We start from the raw sequence: 19,539 nt of genomic DNA, 5'->3' as shown, positions 1-19,539 counted from the left end.
TGCAGCTCCCTCTATCAGCTCACACTGTAAGTCTCGCGAGAGCCGCGGCTCTCGCGAGATTTACACTGGGAGCTGACCGAGGTGCTGAACGGACGGCGCAGAGGAGGAGAGAGCTGACAGGAGCTGCAGGAGAGGTAAGTAACATCTCTGACAGCCCCTGTCTGTATTATGGCAATGCAAATTGCCATAATACAGACTATTGACTCGAGTATAAGCCGAGTTGGGGTTTTTCAGCACAAAAAATGTGCTGAAAAACTCGGCTTATACTCGAGTATATACGGTATGTAGTTTGTTCTGGGGCAGGAATGTCCGTGAATCTTCTTACAGTAAGTAGTTAAACGGTATATTGTCAAACAGTACAAATACAGGTATCTGTGAGTTGTGACAATGTAGATTTAATGTAGAAATCGTTACCTCTTCATCTTAGCTCTCTGTCAGTCATTGCTATAAGCTTTGTCCTTTGCTCCTAGCAGTCAACATTCCAAAAGCAATTTGCATTCTGTGCCCTGCCTGTGCCTAGACTGAACTAGATTGTGATGTTGTATGCTAAATCTTAGAGCTTACATTTAGATGAATATTGAGCATAAAGGGTCACGATAGGTACAATAACTACTGAAGTGGGTATGGCGCAAAATACACCGTCCCTGCAGCCTTTCTTTAAAAAAAAAAAAAAAAAAAGTGTTTAATTTCAGAGTTAAGTTGTTTTTGTGTGTGGGGCTGCCTCCCTGGGCTGTCAATCATCCAGTTGGAACTCTGTCTACCTTGTGGGCGAAATCGGTTTTGTACAACTTTCAAGTCTGCTGTCAGCACACACAGCATGCTAACCCTGGACATCTGTTATAGAGCCTGCCGCAACTCAGTGCCAACACTGGCAATACAGATAGATTTATGTGCTGGGATTTTCCCTTTCCCTGGCCACCAATTCCATGTGCCTGCATGAAGTGCATACAAGAGTGGAGCAAGTTGTCTCGGACCCTCCAGCCAGCCAAGCAGGTCTCTGTCCATGCAAAACACATGCTGGAGGAGAGGAGTGGGTCATAAAATGTGTAATCCTATGCTGTCCATAGCTGGATGAGTTACACACACACATCAATGCTCCAGCTGCCTGGTTCTCAGACAATGTAACTCTAACTTCCTGATAAACAAAATAAAACATAAACCATCCAGTCCAGCATGGTGACAGAATGTATCTCCTACCAGCAAGAAGCTGAGGGATTCAAGAATCCAGTCCGACTTTTACATATTTTTTCTAATCTCTGATGTATTTGGGCAATTGGCGAATAGTCAGACACTCCCAAGTTGACCTTGGACGAATCACGTAACAAACTAAAATGTGAATGGCCATCTTTTTTTGTTTGTTTCATGAATCAGAGTTTACTACTCACTGGAGGTCAGCAGGCAAATAGTTAAAAAAAAAATGCATAGCTGTATATCAAGTAATTATTTTAATTGACACATAACAAAATATATTCAAAAAACTGGATCCATTACAGCCCTAAAATATGTATATATATATATATATAGATCGGTTTAAATATGCTTTAACCCCTTAAGGACCGGACTTTTTTTGCGATGTTGTACATTTGCGACCAGGCATCTTTTTGACACTTTTGTGGTGTTTGTGTTTAGCTGTAATTTTCCGCTCTCTCATTTACTGTTTCCATACAAATTATATATTGTTTTTTTCAGGACAAAAGGGGCTTTCTTTACATACCATTATTTATATAACCTCATGTAATTTAATTTAAAAAAAATGAAAAAATATGATGAAAAATTGAAAAAAATACACGTTTTTTGAATTTTATGTGAAAAATCTTTTACTCATCTACAAAAGCGAATGAAAAAAACTGCTAAATAGATTTAAAATGTTGTCCTGAGTTCAAAAATACCCAGTGTTTACATGCTTTTTGCTATTTTTTTGCATGTTATAGGGCTATAAGTACAAGTAGGATATTGCGGTTTCAAAACATACATTTTTAAAATGTATCAATAGTGACATTGTAACACTATTATCTGTCATAAATTGCTAAATAACACCCCACATGTACATATTTTTTTAAAAATAGACAACCCAGGGTATTCAATATGGGGTATGTCCAGACTTTTTTAGTAGCCACTTAGTCGCAAACACTGGCCAAAGTTAGCGTTCATATTTGTTTGTGTGTGAAAAAAGTAAAAAACTAAATTGAACGCTAATTTTGGCCAGTGTTTGTGACTAAGTGGTTACTAAAAAAGACTGGACATACCCCATTTGCAATACCTTGGGTTGTCTTCTTTTGCAAATGGTATGCCATCATGGGGGTAATTCTCATTCCTGGGCTACCATACGCTCTCAAAGGCAACGTAACCAACCTGGCCATTTTCAATGTAAAAATATTTGACCCATATATTTGACCCTGTAACTTTCAAAAACGCTATAAAACCTGTACATGGGGGGTCCTGTTCTACTCAGGAGACTTTGCTGAACAGAAATATTAGTGTTTCAAAACTGGAAAATGTATCACAACAATTATATCATCAGTAAAAGTGCTGTTTGTGTGTGAAAAATGCAAAAAAAAGTCACTTTCACTGACAATATCATCGCTGTGATATGTTTTACTGTTTTGAATCACTAATAACAGTACCCCCCATGTACAGGTTTTAGGGTGTCGTAGAACGTTACAGGGTAAAATACAGTGATAGCAAATTAAATTCTCTGGACTTTCGGCCTGGGTTGGCAGGCAGGTCTCTTAAATTGCAATCAATAAAATAACTTAATTATGTAAAAATATTACATAAATACGCACGTAGAATTTAAATATATATGCATATTTATATATTTGAAGTCTATGTGTATATTTATATAATTATTTATGTAATTTTGTATATGGACATATGAATAGTTTTCATTCTTTTTATTTATTTATATATACATAGATATATATACAATTTCATTCTAAGTGTATTTTGATATAAATATATATATATTAATATCAAAATACAGTTAGAATAACATTTCGTATAGATATATAATTTTTTTTATTTTTTATTATTATTTAAAAAAATTTTAATTTAATTAAAATTATTTATTATTCGTATTTTATAATATATATATATATATATATATATATATATATATACACAATATATATAGTTATTATATATATTATATATATATACGTGTGTAAATTAATTATAAGTGTATTTTTATATTAATATATGTACATATTAATATAAAAATACACTTAGCATGACATTATATATATGATATATAGACATATATTATATAGTTATAATATATGTCTATATATCATATATATATACACATATATAATAATAATTTTTTTTTATTAACTTTCACTTTAAATTTTTTTATGATTTTACAGTTGCAGGGAGACTGCCTGTCAGCACAGACAGTCCCCCTGCAGGCAGAGACTAGGACACCTATTGTGACCATGTGGTCGCCCTGTTGGGCGATCACATGGCCCCAGGGGTCCTAAACCGCCATGGGGAGACTGTCTGGGCTGCAGGCAGTCTCCCCACACCGGGAGCACCGCCGATCGCCGCCGGGGGAACGACGGCGATCGGGTAAGTACATTTTAAATTTAGGACAGTTCAGGACCGTCGTCGGTCGGCAAGGGAAAAATGCCGATGACGGTCCTGAACCGTCTAGCGTCCTCAAGGGGTTAATAAAATTTGGATTTTTTTATCTGGACCGTGAGTGCTGCTACCTCTTTGGATTTCTTGGATATTTAAAGCCTTGGCTTAGCACCCGGCACACAAGGGACATTTAAAGCGTGAGTGCAAGAGCATTTTTAGAGTAAATTTACTCGTATGCAGTCACAGACAACCTCATTGACACAAGCACACAAGTTTACCGATACACAGACAGACAATCTCATTGGCACACACAAGCTCACTGACACACAAAAAACAATATCACTGATACACACCAATAGGGTCACTGTCAGACAGTCTCTCTGACACACACAAAATCACTGATACACACAGAAAAGCTCAATGGTAGACACACAAACCTAACACAGACAGTCTCTCTGACACACACACATACACACGATCTTACTACAAACAAACTCACTGATAAACACATGCAAGCTTACTACAGACAAACTCATTGTTATGCTCACATATGCTTACTACAGACAAGTTCACTTGTCACACACACACATGCTCATTACAAACAATCTCACTGGCACAAACACGCTCACTACAGACAAGCTCATTGACACACACATGCTCATTACAGACAAGCTCATTGACACACACAGATGCTCACTAAAGACAAGCTCACTAACACAGACTATGCTCACTGACACATACAAGCTCATTACAGAGAAGCTCAGTGATACACACATATTCACTACAGACAAGTTCACTGACACACACACATACAAGCTCACTAACTAGCAGGCACATATGCACACACGAGTTCTCTCACTCATGGGCTGCAGTGTATTTGAAGGCTACCTGGCACTGAAGGCTGTGGGAGCACTCGGAGGTGAAGTCGCTATTTTCCGGCCATGTCCTGACCGCAAGGTCAGCTGCTTGAGGCTGGATTGGGACTTGAGTGTAGGGGAAGAGGCTTAGAAAAGCTGCTGGGAATTGTGAAGTGAGACTTACAGCGCTCCCTCCAGCCACCGGCAGCCCCCAGCATCTCTCTCTGTAATTCCTTTGTACTGTGATAGTCCGATGGAAAAAAATGGCATTAGGTCTGCCTGCCCGGATGCAGCCCACCAGGAAATTTCCTGCTATCCCAGTGGGCCAGTCCGGCCCTGCCCATATACTTAACCCCTTGAGACCGCAGGGCGTTCTATGCCATCCTTATTTAGATGGCTCTAAAATCCGCAGGGCAGCATAGAACGCCCTGCGATCTTATCTACTTACCCGGTCGCCGGCAATCCCACGCTGGCGATCGTGGTATGGAGACTCACCTGGGAGCCCAGGGAGTCCCCCTCCGTCCTCTTTGCCCCCCCTGGGTCATGTGATCGTGAGGTCCTTGCGAGGACCTCGCGATCACATGGACGGCATAGCCGTCCAAGGCATTGCAAGCAAGGGGGAGTGCCTGTAATGCTGCCTGAAAATAAAATAAAACATGTTAAATCAGTGTAAAAATAAATAATATATACTTAGATCATATATGCATTTAGTGGTCTGGGTGCCGATAGTGGTCCTTTAATTACAATTTGCAGGACCTGCCTCACAACCCAGGCCGAAAGTTCAGGGAATTTAATTTGCTAGCACTATATTTAACGCTGTAACTTTCCAAGACACCATAAAACCTGTACATGGGGGTACTGTTTTACTCGGTAGACTTCGCTGAACACAAATATTAGTGTTTCAAAACAGTAAAATGTATTACAACGACGATATCATCAGTGACAGTGACATTTTTTGAATTTTTCACACACAAATGGCACTTACACTCACAACTTAATTGTTGTGATACGTTTTACTGTTTTGAAACACTAACATTTGTGTTCAGCGAAGTCTCCCGAGTATAACAGTACCCCTCATGTACAGGTGTTATGGTGTTTTCAAAAGTTACAGAGTCAAATATAAGGCTTGTGTTTCAGTTTTCCACATTAAAAATCCCAAGGTTTGTTATGTTGCCTTTGAGACCGTACAGTAGCCCAGGAATGAAAATTACCCCCATGATGGCATACCATTTGCAATAGTAGACAACACATGGTATTGCAAATGGGGTATGTTCAGTCTTTTTTAGTAGTCACAAACACTGGCCAAAATTGGCATTCAAATTAGTTTTTTGCATTTTCAAATATTAACACTAACTTTGGCCAGTGTTTGTGACCAAGTGGCTACTAAAAAAGACTGTACATGCCCCATTTGCAATACCTTGGGTTGTCTACTTTTGCAAATGGTATGCCATCATGGGGATAATTCTTATTCCTGGGCTACCATATGGTCTCAAAGGCAACGTAACCAATCTGGCGAATTTCAATGTGAAAAAAATTAAAAATGTAACACGTTATATTTGACCGTGTAACTTCCCAAAACACCATCAAACCTGTACATATGGGGTACTGTTTTACACATGTGATATCACTGAATACAAATATGTGTATTTTATTGCAGTAAAAGCAAACAGTATTTTGACATTCACAGTTAAAATGTCACGTAGAACTAAGAACATTTTAAAAAAATCTTATTTTCTCCCATTTGTTTTACATTTTATTCATATTAAATTATGTTCCATACCTAAATATTTAATGTTAAATGAAAGCCCTGTTTTCCCTGCATAAAATGATATACAATAAGTGTGGGTGCATTTAATATGAAAGAGGTGAATTACGGTTGGACAGACATATGAACCACAAATGCCAGGTTTTGTTTATGTTTTGTTTTTATCACAACTTGTACGTTTGGCTGCAGTCTTAAGGGGTTAAACTTTGTTGCTCTCAATAGGCCCCTCCAGGCACCCATGTTGGTAAAATGCAAGGTGTAGGGTAGGTTACAGTTAGTCACACAAGCTTACTACAGACAAACCCATTGTTATACACACAAACGCATACTACAAACAAGCTTACTTGTCACACACACACACACATGCTTACTACAGACAAGCTCAAAGGCACACAAGCTCACTACAGGCAAGCTCACCGACACACGCATACATGTTCACTACAGACAAGCTCACTCAGACACATACACACATATGCCCACTACAGACAAGCTCATTGACACACACGTATGCTGACTACAGACAAGCTCACTGATGCACACATATACAAGCTCACTCACTAGAAGGCACATTAGATTACGCTCAGTCATGGGCTGAGGAGTATTTGAAGGCTACCTGGCACTGAAGGATGTGAGAGCACTGGGAGGTGAAATCGCTATTTTCCGACCTCTTCCTGCCCTTGAGGCTTGGACTTGAGTGTAGGGGTAAAGGGGAAGAGGTTCAGAAAAGTTGCTGGGAATTGTGAAGGGAGACTTACAGCGCTCCCTCCAGCCACCGGCATCCTCCAGCACCTCTCTCTGTAATTTCAGGGTAGATAGAACAAACAAGAGGCTGCGCAAAAAGTTGCTGTGTGCACACCATGGTGCTACGGTTATTTATTTGAAGGACAGAATATCACAACCGTTTTGTGTGTTCCCTGTCTCAATTCACCATGTCCCTCCCACCTTACAACACACAAACCCTTATATACATGAAAAAAAAAACAGTGATAAAGTCCAAAGCCACCCCCCTCTCTGTGATTAGTGAATGATTGGAGTCCTCCTAGGATTTGGTCGCCATCTTGCCATATTTCACAGCATGCCACGGGCGTCACGTTGCTAAGCAACAATAAACAAAAGTAAAGAAAAGGCTCTACGCCGGTCTCCTGACTGCCTCGGAGATCAGAAAGCATCAAACTAGGGCAAAACAATTCGAGAACAGATAAAGATTCCTCAAATAGAAAAGCTTAAAAAGTCATATTAACATTAAATTGGTGTGAGCCCCATTATAATGCAATAAGAAAGTAGTTCAAAATGGCACGTACGCACTCCAGCAAAGACCTGGATTAGTCCCATATGGGACGAAACCAGGTGGGACCACCAGTTATGGGAGATCGAACACAAGGGTCTGGGAATCAACAATGTATGTGTTTTGTTTGGCAATAGATATTTTATCGCATTAACAAAAGCAACCAGGATGAGGTAAAAATCTACCAAAAGTGGTTAATGTCACCCAAGACAATACGTGATTATAATGTGTTATAGATGCTTCTGCCACCCAGGACATACTATAAATGTGTTATAGTTATATATGTGATACCAGTGTTCAAAAACGATGTGTCGGCCAATGGATATCTGTACTAAAAAGTATTGCAATATAATGCGACATGTATGTATGTAAAAAATGCCAATAAAAATTGATTAAAAAAAAAAAAAAAAAAAGAAAGTAGTTCAAAATATAATCAAGCACGTAATATAATAATGTAAAATACTGGGAAAGAAAAAGAATTATAACTAGGCATCAGAGGAAATCCAAATACACAGTGCACAAAAATAGTAATCACAATATACAGAAAATATATGCAAAAACTATATACGGAGAGTCTAGCCCTACCCAAAGTGGAAATAAGTAGGGTCTAAGCAAAGAACCCCCACAAAGTAGTGGAGAATGGTGAGTATGTCCTTACATAAGGGATTCTGTTAGATCTACTCTTCGATGTAGAGGAGACCAAGTCCTCTGTCCAAGGCTTTGGCTTTATGTATAGAAGCTTGAAGAAGTCGTGGGTTGTACCCTTTCTCAATAAATGTTTCTGACGTGTAAGACACGTGTCCAACATACTTTCATTGCTGACGATTCTGGGAACTCTGAGAAATTGGCTGTAGGGGATAGAACCGAGCTGTTTAGAAGGATGAAAACTATGTGCATTTAGAAGGCATATTAGAAGGCTGTTGGTCGCAGGGGTCCTCAAAGATAAAATGTGAGTTTTTTGGATGTTCTTGTTGGCAAATCCTCTGACAGCTTGAGCACTGATCTATTCTCTAAACCAGGGGTCCTCAAACTCCGGCCCTCCAGATGTTGCTGAACTACAACTCCCATGATTCTTTGAATTACATAGATAGCCAGAGAATCATGGGAGTTGTAGTTCAGCAACATCTGGGGGGCCGGAGTTTGAGGACCCCTGGTTTAGAGAATAGATCAGTGCTCAAGCTGTCAGAGGATTTGCCAACAAGAACATCCAAAAAACTCACATTTTACATCCAAAAAACTCACATTTTGTATGTTGATTTCTGTAGTAAATTTAATCTGAGAGTGGCACTGGTTGAGGTACTGTGTGAAAGCGTCCAGGTCTATCCTCTCTTTAATTCCCTCGGACTGTGAAAGACCAATGGAAAAAATAATTTAAATGGCATTAGGGCAGCCTGCCCGGCTGCAGTCCACCAGGAAATCTCCCGCTATCCCAGTGACCCAGTCTGGGTCTCAATGGGCCCCTTCAGGCACCCATGTTGGTAAAATGCATGGTGAAGGGTAGGTTACAGTTAGTCATGATGTGTGGGTTTATTTTAATCTTCCTTATTAGTTGTCGAAACTTTGTTTCCACCGTACGTCCATGTTTTCTGTCCCTCCCCATCAACCTACAATGTTTCCCTCTTAGTTACTGGTTTGCATAATATCGTGACAGCGATTTCTGGATATTGTAGTTTAGTGTTTGCCAGTAGTTTAGTGATGGCCAGTACATGAAAAGTGCTGCTCTATTCATATATTCACCTTCATTTCCAGCATGTCATTCATGTTTTGTTAGAATTTAGTGTCCATTTTGTTTACCTATTGTACAGCGCTGCAGAATATGTCGGCGCTATATAAATAATTGCAATTTATTTGTTGTACCGTAAAAAAAGATATACAGAGATATTTAATTAAAAAGTTTAGTTTTTTTCTTTTCATGTCTTGGTAACACGCTGAAAAGGAATTTGATGGGAAATCGCCACCAAAGCTAAGTCCACAGATCTCCGGATTATTGACATTGTTTACTTTTCCGATTATAAACACTTGGACACTGCTGGAAATTTAAAGGACCACTCTAGTGCCAGGAAAGCATACTCGTTTTCCTGGCACTAGAGTGCCCTGAGGGTGCCCCCACCCTCAGGGACCCCCTCCCGCCTGGCTCTGGAAAGGGGAAAAGGGTTAAAACTTACCTTTTTCCAGCGCTGGGCGGGGAGCTCTCCTCCTCCTCTCCGCCTCCGTTCCTCCCCGTCGGCTGAATGCGCACGCGCGGCAAGAGCTGCGCGCGCATTCAGCCGGTCGCATAGGAAAGCATTCATAATGCTTTCCTATGGACGCTTGCGTGCTCTCACTGTGATTTTCACAGTGAGAATCACGCAAGCGCCTCTAGCGGCTGTCAGTGAGACAGCCACTAGAGGAAAAAGGGGAAGGCTTAACTAATTGATAAACATAGCAGTTTCCCTGAAACTGCTATGTTTATAAAAAAAATTAGTTAACCCTAGCTGGACCTGGCACCCAGACCACTTCATTAAGCTGAAGTGGTCTGGGTGCCTAGAGTGGTCCTTTAATACAATCTTCAACTGCAAAATTCAGGGAAATCCACAAATTCGAGCAACCATTGTCACCTGACAGCTAAAGGTTTAATTTGTCCCAGACAAGCAAGTACTGTTTGAGGCAATTAAACATCTCGTAGAAAATTAACCCATAAATGTCCACATTCCATGCAAAGGTTTTAGGAATTGGCTTTGCCAGACGTGTCATGTTTTCTCAAACTGAAATACTTTATTCATGTTGATGGGTAGAATTCATATGTTGCAGGATTCCTCTATTGATTAATGACTTGATTTCCCTCCTGGAAGGATCTGCAGTATACATATTGCAGGGCAGCAATTTTCATGCACTGCACATCATTATGAAAAAAGAGATGTGTTCAGGAAAACATGGTTACTCTGCAAACCCTCATATGGACGCAGACATATCTAAATCCCTGTGGAAAAAAAATGTAAATAAATAAATTGCTTTATTTCCTAACAAAATGCTATGTATTAGCAAAAGCAGACAGGCTGTTAAAAAAGACAAACAAAAATGAACTATTAACAAGAGGGCTCCATCAGAATACACACCACATGTGGCAGTTAATATAAAACATCATGTGAGTGCGGGATAGGCCGTTTTGCCCTATTACCTAGGTTATCTTTTTTTATTTTGTTTTTGCGTGTTTTTTAACCTTTTGCCTGAGTTTCCATCTCCTGCACATTCAGATTATGCCCAGTAATGATTGGATACTAGTCTTTTCAGTTATAGTACAGATAGAGCAAGAAGCACAGAGGGAAGTGTTGTTTTTACAAGTGTCCCTATTTAGGAGGGACAGTCCCTATTTTGGGGCCAAATCCCAGCTATGACCCCTTTTTCTATCCCTCTTTTCTTAGAGCTCCATATTGTTGGTGTGTCTGAGTGTGAGCTCCACAGCAATAATACTCCCAGTAATGTGTCTGTGTATAACAGAGCTCCACAGCAATAATTCTCCCAGTAATGTGTCTGAGTGTATAACAGAGCCCCACAGCAATAATACTCCCAGTAATGTGTCTGAGTGTATAACGGAGCTCCACAGCGATAATACTCCCAGTAATGTGTCTGAGTGTATAACAGAGCTCCACAGCAATAATACTCCCAGTAATGTGTCTGAGTGTATAACAGAGCTCCACAGCGATAATACTCCCAGTAATGTGTCTGAGTGTATAACAGAGCTCCACAGCAATAATACTCCCAGTAATGTGTCTAAGTGTATAACTGAGCCCCACAGTAATAATACTCCCAGTAATGTGTCTGAGTGTATAACAGAGCTCCACAGCAATAATACTCCCAGTAATGTGTCTGAGTGTATAACAGAGATCCACAGCAATAATAATCCCAGTAATTTGTCTGAGTGTATAACAGAGCTCCACAGCAATAAGACTCCCAGTAATGTGTCTGAGTGTATAACAGAGCCCCACAGCAATAATACTCCCAGTAATGTGTCTGAGTGTATAACAGAGATCCACAGCAATAATACTCCCAGTAATGTATCTGACTGTATAACAGAGCTCCACAGCAATAATACTCCAGTAATGTGTCTGAGTGTATCACAGAGGTCCACAGCAATAATACTCCCAGTAATGTATCTGACTGTATAACAGAGCTCCACAGCAATGTAATGTGTGAGTGTATCACAGAGGTCCACAGCAATAATACTCCCAGTAATGTATCTGACTGTATAACAGAGCTCCACAGCAATAATACTCCAGTAATGTGTCTGAGTGTATCACAGAGGTCCACAACAATAATACTCCCAGTAATGTGTCTGAGTGTATAACAGAGCTCCACAGCAAAAATACTCCCAGTAATGTGTCTGAGTGTATAACAGAGCTCCACAGCAATAATACTCCCAGTAATGTGTCTGAGTGTATAACAGAGCTCCACAGCGATAATACTCCCAGTAATGTGTCTGAGTGTATAACAGAGCTCCACAGCAATAATACTCCCAGTAATGTGTCTAAGTGTATAACTGAGCCCCACAGTAATAATACTCCCAGTAATGTGTCTGAGTGTATAACAGAGCTCCACAGCAATAATACTCCCAGTAATGTGTCTGAGTGTATAACAGAGATCCACAGCAATAATAATCCCAGTAATTTGTCTGAGTGTATAACAGAGCTCCACAGCAATAAGACTCCCAGTAATGTGTCTGAGTGTATAACAGAGATCCACAGCAATAATACTCCCAGTAATGTATCTGACTGTATAACAGAGCTCCACAGCAATAATACTCCCAGTAATGTGTCTGAGTGTATAACAGAGCTCCACAGCAATAATACTCCCAGTAATGTGTCTGAGTGTATAACAGAGCTCCACAGCAATAATACTCCCAGTAATGTGTCTGAGTGTATAACAGAGCTCCACAGCAATAATACTCCCAGTAATGTGTCTGAGTGTATAACAGAACCCCACAGCAATAATACTCCCAGTAATGTGTCTGAGTGTATAACAGAGCTCCACAGCAATAATACTCCCAGTAATGTGTCTGGGTGTATAACAGAGCTCCACAGCAATAATACTCCCAGTAATGTGTCTGAGTGTATAACAGAGCTCCACAGCAATAATACTCCCAGTAATGTGTCTGAGTGTAACAGAGCTCCACAGCAATAATACTCCCAGTAATGTGTCTGAGTGTATAACAGAGCCCCACAGCAATAATACTCCCAGTAATGTGTCTTTAAACTACAATAAATGTTTTTAGAAATCAGTCTGTGTAAATAAGATACAATGTTCTTATTATAAATTTCATTTTAGTTGTATAAATAGCTTTTCGTAAATCACCTAAACTGTCTCAGAAAAAAACACCCCCTGGCCACAGCCACCACTCACACCCCTAAAATGAAAGTGTCCCTCTTTGTCCATTTAAAATGTTGAGAGGTATATGATAGGACGCGAGTTGTATATTTGTTTTATACAGGAAACGGCAAATTGGAAATACCTGATAAGAAGTTTAGGTCAAAACAGCCACATTTTTTTTTGTTTTGTTTTGTTTTTCTAAACAAAACTAATTTGGCCAACAATTCACATTTCTCCATATTTCTAGCTTAACTAATAAACTCTGTATTGTATACAGACAGAAGTAGCTTGGAGTAAGTTTACAGCCAGAAATTGCAGTCTGAGTCTGGGTGTACTCACGTTTCTCCCTGAAGACAAGCTTCTAGTCTATTTAGTAAAACATATGTGTAGTAAAAATCAATATAAGGTTTTAATTAAATACCGCTGAGCATTGAAATGGTGCAAGGTGGCACATTATGCAGTATACACATAGAGCGTGGGGGGCATATCTTGGATGTTTTTTTTGTTAGGTCTCTTTTTGAGAACATTGTATCACAGTAATTGGCAATAAATAAATAATACACAGGATGGCAAAACGAAGGCAAAAATAACATCGTTGTGACTATGGTTGTGTTGGAGAATTTTTCCAGATCTGCTATTTTTGCCTGTTTTTTTCCTTTGGGATTTCATTCATCAAACGTCTGACAGGCTTATTTAGTAAAGTGAAGATTGCTGGTAATTCAAAGTGAATTTTAAATGTAAAATGCCAAAATGGGCAGGCTGAACATAGAACTGAATTGGAGAATATTTTCAAATCGGCTATTTTGGCCTGACGTTTGAAATGCCCTTTGCATTCCCTGAAATGTTCACTTTATTTAATAACACGGTCAGGGCTATTAATTAAAGTGAGTATTCAAAGAGAATTTCAAGGTTTAAGGCCAGAGTAGCCGAAGTGGAAGTGTAGCTGACTTGGAGAATTTCTCCAGTTTGGCTACTTTGACCTTAAATTTGAATTCTCCATTTCGTGAATAACCTTGTTTATGTTTAGTGAAGTGAGATTTGCTGGAGATTCAAATTCAATTCCAAAATAGACAAATTACAAGAATTCTAGTTAGCTATGGTTCAGCAGAGCTATTTCGGCCTGCAATTTAAAGTTCGCTGTGAATTCTGAGTATTTCATACTTTGATTTTGCCTCTAACAGGGGAGTTTAAGAAAATATGCCGCAGGACTACATCGAAATCATGTTTACGCTGTATGACGTATCTTTTCAATATTGTCAGCACGTTTAAAGGAACAGCCTTGTCGCTGTGCTGCTCAAAACATCTAGAGCAGAATTGGTTAATGCTCAGTTTGAGATCTCACAAATAATTGTGTGTTCATGGGCTTATTTACTAAACTGTGAGCTCTGGTAAGACTGTAGTAGAAGTGGGAAGATTTTTTTTTCCCCAAATCAGCTATTTTTGTTAACACAGTTTGACTGACATTCGCCCATTTTACTTCTCTATAATTCAAAGTTTAGCGAATAAGCCCCAAGATGTCCCACACTGCTGCCTTCATTTAAAGGGTTACTTTAAACACCATGATCATTTCACTGAGTTGAAGTGGTTCTGGTCGGATGAGTCTGCTTGTCAGCTATTTTTAGTATTGTGCCAGGGGATAGTGGCACTCCCCCAGTGCACATGAATTAGGGAGCCCAGAACTCTATTCAGGGAGGGCTGCCTAAATTAATTTCTTGTCATACTTTGTGTCTGTTGTCAGCGCACACAGCACACCGGTTACAGACATGATAATCTTCTCCCTTGCAGCCAGAGCGCCTACCATTGGAAGATAGTTTTCCTGCCTCCCTCTGCTAATCACAAAGGCTTTTCTAAAAAAAAAAACCTTTCCTTCCAGCTCAGATTGTGTGCATGCGCAAAACTGTCCAATCACAGGCTTCACGGGGTGCCTATTAGTGCCCAATAGAACAAGGGAAAGCAACCTTTGGCACTCCAGATGTTGTGGACTACATCTCCCATAATGCTCTCACACCCATAATGCTGGCAAAGCATCATGGGAGGTGTAGTCCAAAACATCTGCAGTGCTGAAGGCTGCATATGCTTGCAATAGGACATATTACACAGAAAAGGCCGCCCCCCCTCCAAAGGGTTGGAGTAACCCCTTCAAGAAATTGGGAATTAAATTGGATTTCAAATTTAAGGCTCAAATAGTCAAACTGGAAAAGCTCTCCAAGTAAACTATGCTAATGATAAATCACTTTAGATTCATTTTGACTTCCCAACAATTCGCACGTCAGGGAAGAGCCCTGAAAGCAGCACTATTCATGTGCTGCACCTCGGGAAGACTTGATTAAAGATCCAGGAAAAATCTGCCAGACCTCGTTGTCATTCCTGCTTGGGCACAGTTCGTCCCTTAAAAAAACCCCACACAGAGCCCATGACTGGGCCCTCCGTGCTTCCTGGCCTCTGGCTGACGGAGAAAGCTTTTGTCTGCATTTAATAAAATTGTTTCCAAGAGTTACACGTGGATGAGAGCTCCACAATACCATTAACTAATTGAAACCAAACACAGCTGCAGCAGAGAACGTGCACTGGCGTTACACAGGAACCCTGCATCGAGATGAGTTTACTTCAGTGTCTTGAGGAGACCTTTAACTAAATAACAACACCCCCTGCAACCTCATCACACTGACAGTTTCGCTTTCCATTGACAATCATTTCACTTCAGCATTTCCTCTCGTGCTCAAGCACTAACTTGCAGACACAGATCAGCAAGCTGTACTAACGCACAAACATGCAATCGAAACATTCCATTTTTAATACGACTTCAGTGGAGACTTTCTAACGCTCCTTTATGCTGTCCGTAAGCAGTATGGTATCTGCGTAATTCGCAAAAAGAACTATTTTTTTTTCCTTTTCTTTTTTTTTCCTTTGTCTTTCTGCTTAAACGAGAGTGTTGAAAGACTTTTAACGACTCCCAGCCTGGATCAACTGTAAGAACGCAGGTTGTGAAACATTTTATTTTTTGCTTCATGTTATATGTGGTTTTTGTTTTTTTTCTACTGGAGCTAAACTGCCATCCAAAGAGGAGGACAAATTCAAAACATTGTGACTTCAAAGGGGAAATTCGAAGGTAAGAATGTGAAGTATTTTTATTTTGTTATTCATTATTTATTCTTTTGTGGTTACAAGAGAAAACACTCCGTTGCAGATAAGGAAGTTGTACGTTCTCGATGACTCGTGTAGGAGTGTAACTCGTGTGTCTTTTGATTTCCCAGGTAAGCGTGTTGACTGACCAGGTGGAAGCCCAAGGTGACAAGATTCGGGATTTAGAATCTAATGTGGAAGAGCATCATTTGAAACTTAATGCTACCGAAGAAATGCTCCAACAGGTAAGACAACCAAAGATTTTTTATTTTCTCTTTTAATTGGGGGTTTAAATTCACTCTTTCATTGCCAGTAGGGTGTCCAATGCATCACTTCGCACCCTCTGTCAGTTAAAGGAGTTCAATATCTTATCTCATTATTTGCTTTTAATTCTAAATGTATTTAGTAACCTGTCTAGAAACTCCTTAACTTTTATGAGTAATGTTTATTTGTAACTTTTATTAATTGTCAGTATTCTGCAATTAATAAAAGATTATTTTACTCCCTGTGTGTGCTCTACATCATAGGCCACGAAGGTGTTTAAAAATCATCGGAATGGGGGAAGCATATTTAGTGTTACTTTTAAGGTTTTTTTTTTGTTAACCCCTTAAGGACCAAACTTCTGGAATAAAAGGGAATCATGACATGTCACACATGTCATGTGTCCTTAAGGGGTTAAACTATGAATTTAGATGAACTGAGTTGCAACATTTCTTGACATCCCTAGTTTGTTCAGGTTTTGCACACACCTTGCACAATGCCAGGTGAAATCATTTAGAGTTATTTACTAAAGGGATAATTGTCTGGAATTCAAAGTGTAGTTCAAATGTAAGGCCAAAACAGCCAAACTGAATGCATAGCTGATTTGGAGATTTTTTCCAGTTGAACTATTTTGGCCTTACGTTTGAAATTTGCATTGAATTCACAGCAATTCTTACTTTAGTTGATTACCCTGATATTGGGTGAGAATTTCCAAACTGAATATTCACTAAAGGTATGTCTGCTACAAAACCACTTAGTGCAAGTGACTCTCTCTGTCAAGGTCGGTTCTTGTCAGGTAAGACTTGGGAAATAGTTGACTTACTAATCAGGTAAGGCAGGTTGGAGAGTACTGAAGCACATTCTTGTAACAGACTCCTATAAAGTTAGGTCTGATTGTTCAAGTTTAGGGGTTCGGGTTGTGCGCTTCAAATGTAACAATCTGAACAGTTTACCGTATAGCAGTGTAATAGCAGTATTGAGTTTCAGCAGGTTAAAATGTATATAGTTAATTTAAATTAATTAAAATGAGGTCTGCAAACCAGTCATGACCAGACTTCTCCCACCATGTGTGGTGGTAGATTGGCAGTAATTAGTGAGCCTCTGTTCTCTTAGTATCCCGAGGGAGGTAAAAGTGTACTTTAGAGCATCGTATCTTTTTTTTACTAAAAGCAAAAAGTGCATTTTATTAATTTATTAGTCAATTATCATTATTTTATTGTATTTAGCACGAACAGAGCGTGCTTTTCCTGCGCAGCAGACGATCTATTACTACTTCCGGCTATATTTGTACGGCACACCTTAATAGTAATGACAAAAAAGTAAAGTGTAGAGGAGATGGGTTTAAAAAAAAAAAAAAAAAAGTGCTGCATGACAGTGGCGCTTTAAATAATAGTCCCTGACCCTATTATATGTCCCAAACGCTCTCATGCTTAGTACAACATAAGTAGACACTCAGACTCTACCAAAAATATTGATCATCTACAGTCAATAGATAGAGCCAGCAGGTAGCCTAGTCTTAATGGTGTGATTTTTGTTGTGGATGGTATGATAACCGTTAAACATCTTGAAACCTTATTGCTACAGGAAGGTTATGAGGGAGTATGAACAGTGTGAGAATAAAGGGAATGGTTTACTAGATCCCGTCTGGTCAGATGGGGGACACAATGATACATAGTGTAAAATAAGGTAACTTTAACATAAACACTTTGGAGGTTACTGGAATGCCTTAGTAATCATGTGAGAGCCATGTTTCTCTCTTTTTGTCCTTAACCTGTACTACTGCAGGAGTTGTGTATTCTCCTTTCCTCTCATTGCCTTGTACCATGGGAGCAGCGGTAGGCAACCTTCTACACTCCAGATCTTGTGGACTACATCTCCCCTGATGCTTTGTCGGCACTATGCTAATAAGAGCATTATGGGAGGTGTGGTCCAAAACACCTGGAGTGACGAAGGTTGCCTAACCCTGGGATAGAGGATCCTATCCTTAAAGATCTGGCAATGGATTTCCAAGTCCCCGACCCAAATACTCATTCAACTTAGAATCTATCTAGGGCCAAATTATTCCAAATTCCCTACTGTATTGATGGCAGGTGGCTAAGTAACCCAAGTCTAATACCCCCGGCCACAAGCATGCAGGAGGTGTGAGCTGCAGCCTCACACCTTTCTTCTGCAGATTAAAATAGCAGCTGAAAGTCCACTGGCAGGTTCTGTAGTCCGGCACTATGTGGGTTTGTCCATGCCTGGTGACCATGATCTCCGTGTTATCCAGGCCTGAACTGGCCTATAGGGATATTTCCACTGCAGTATCTGGGGTTGGCCAGGAAGCCAGACTATGAGGAATATGTATAATTTCAAGGTGAGATTAGACCGTGCTTGTGGCATTCATAAACCCATGCATGCGATCACTGGTGTTTAGGAGACATTCCGTGTCTAAGATCCTGATATCTGGGAGTTTTATAAATAAAAAGGTTATTGATTTATTCTCTTCCCCCATGACTAAAGTCGCTGCCCTTCCCTGGAACTGTCTTTCTGACAGTACTTAAAGGGACACGGAATCAACTATAACAATTTCATCTCACTGAATAGAATCTAGTGCCCGGAGTCCCCCTGGCGCTGTCCCTCCATTCACAAGTAAAACATTTTGTAGCAGTTTAACACTGAATAAGGGTCCCTTGCTTCCTATAACCCCACGTTTTCCCGGTGTGAGCAATGCTGCAGGTCCACTTCTCCTAAACTGTGTCGTTTCAGGATGATCGGAGCCGAGTGTTTTTTATATAATTTTTTTACAACATTATATACATTTAAACAGACATGGACCATCAAAAAAGTCCATCTCCAATGAGTCCTTTTAACCCCTTAAGGACACATGGCACATGGTCCTTAAGGGGTTAAATATCACTTTCTAATTCCATTGTGAAATATATAAATATATCTGCAAAACTATAGAACTCGTTTCAGTTATTGGAATAAACCATAATAGTTCTTTAGTTCTTTCTGGTAATGCTTTGACATGAAAACAAACCACTATGTCATCCTTGGGGGACCCTCACCCTCAGGGTCCCCCTCCCGTAGTGCTGAAGGGGTTAAAACTCCTTCAGTTACTTATTTTAATCCAGCGCTGGGCTCCCTCTGCACTGGTGACCTCTCTTCCCCTGCCGACGTCAGCTCCCGAGTGGATTGAAATGTGCATGCGCGGACGTTCTGCACGCTGGGTGCGAATTTTGCCTCTGGCGGCTGTCAGGAAGACCGTCACTAGAGGTTGGATTAACCCTGCAATGTAAACATAGAAGTTTCTCTGAAACTGCTATGTTTACATCTGAAGGGTT

General features: G+C 40.0%; 1 protein-coding gene across 5 annotated transcripts in view; it reads left to right on the top strand.

The window, feature by feature from the left end:
- PPFIBP2 (PPFIA binding protein 2) overlaps positions 1 to 19,539 on the top strand; it is a 152,117-nt gene that overhangs the window by 69,036 nt on the left and 63,542 nt on the right. For 4 of the 5 annotated variants that reach the window (XM_063437799.1, XM_063437800.1, XM_063437803.1 and 1 more), the window contains one exon: positions 16,084 to 16,197. In XM_063437799.1, coding sequence (XP_063293869.1) covers positions 16,084 to 16,197 — 114 coding nt within the window. Of the gene's footprint in view, positions 1 to 15,855; positions 15,939 to 16,083; positions 16,198 to 19,539 lie in introns of those variants that run through there. The other variant, XM_063437801.1, reaches the window with a different exon arrangement.

This window comes from Pelobates fuscus, chromosome 12, assembly GCF_036172605.1.
Source record: "Pelobates fuscus isolate aPelFus1 chromosome 12, aPelFus1.pri, whole genome shotgun sequence".
In the NCBI taxonomy this organism is placed as follows: Eukaryota; Metazoa; Chordata; class Amphibia; order Anura; family Pelobatidae; genus Pelobates; species Pelobates fuscus.
Note: the sequence above shows the minus strand (reverse complement) of the source record. Positions and strands in the feature narration are given on the sequence as shown.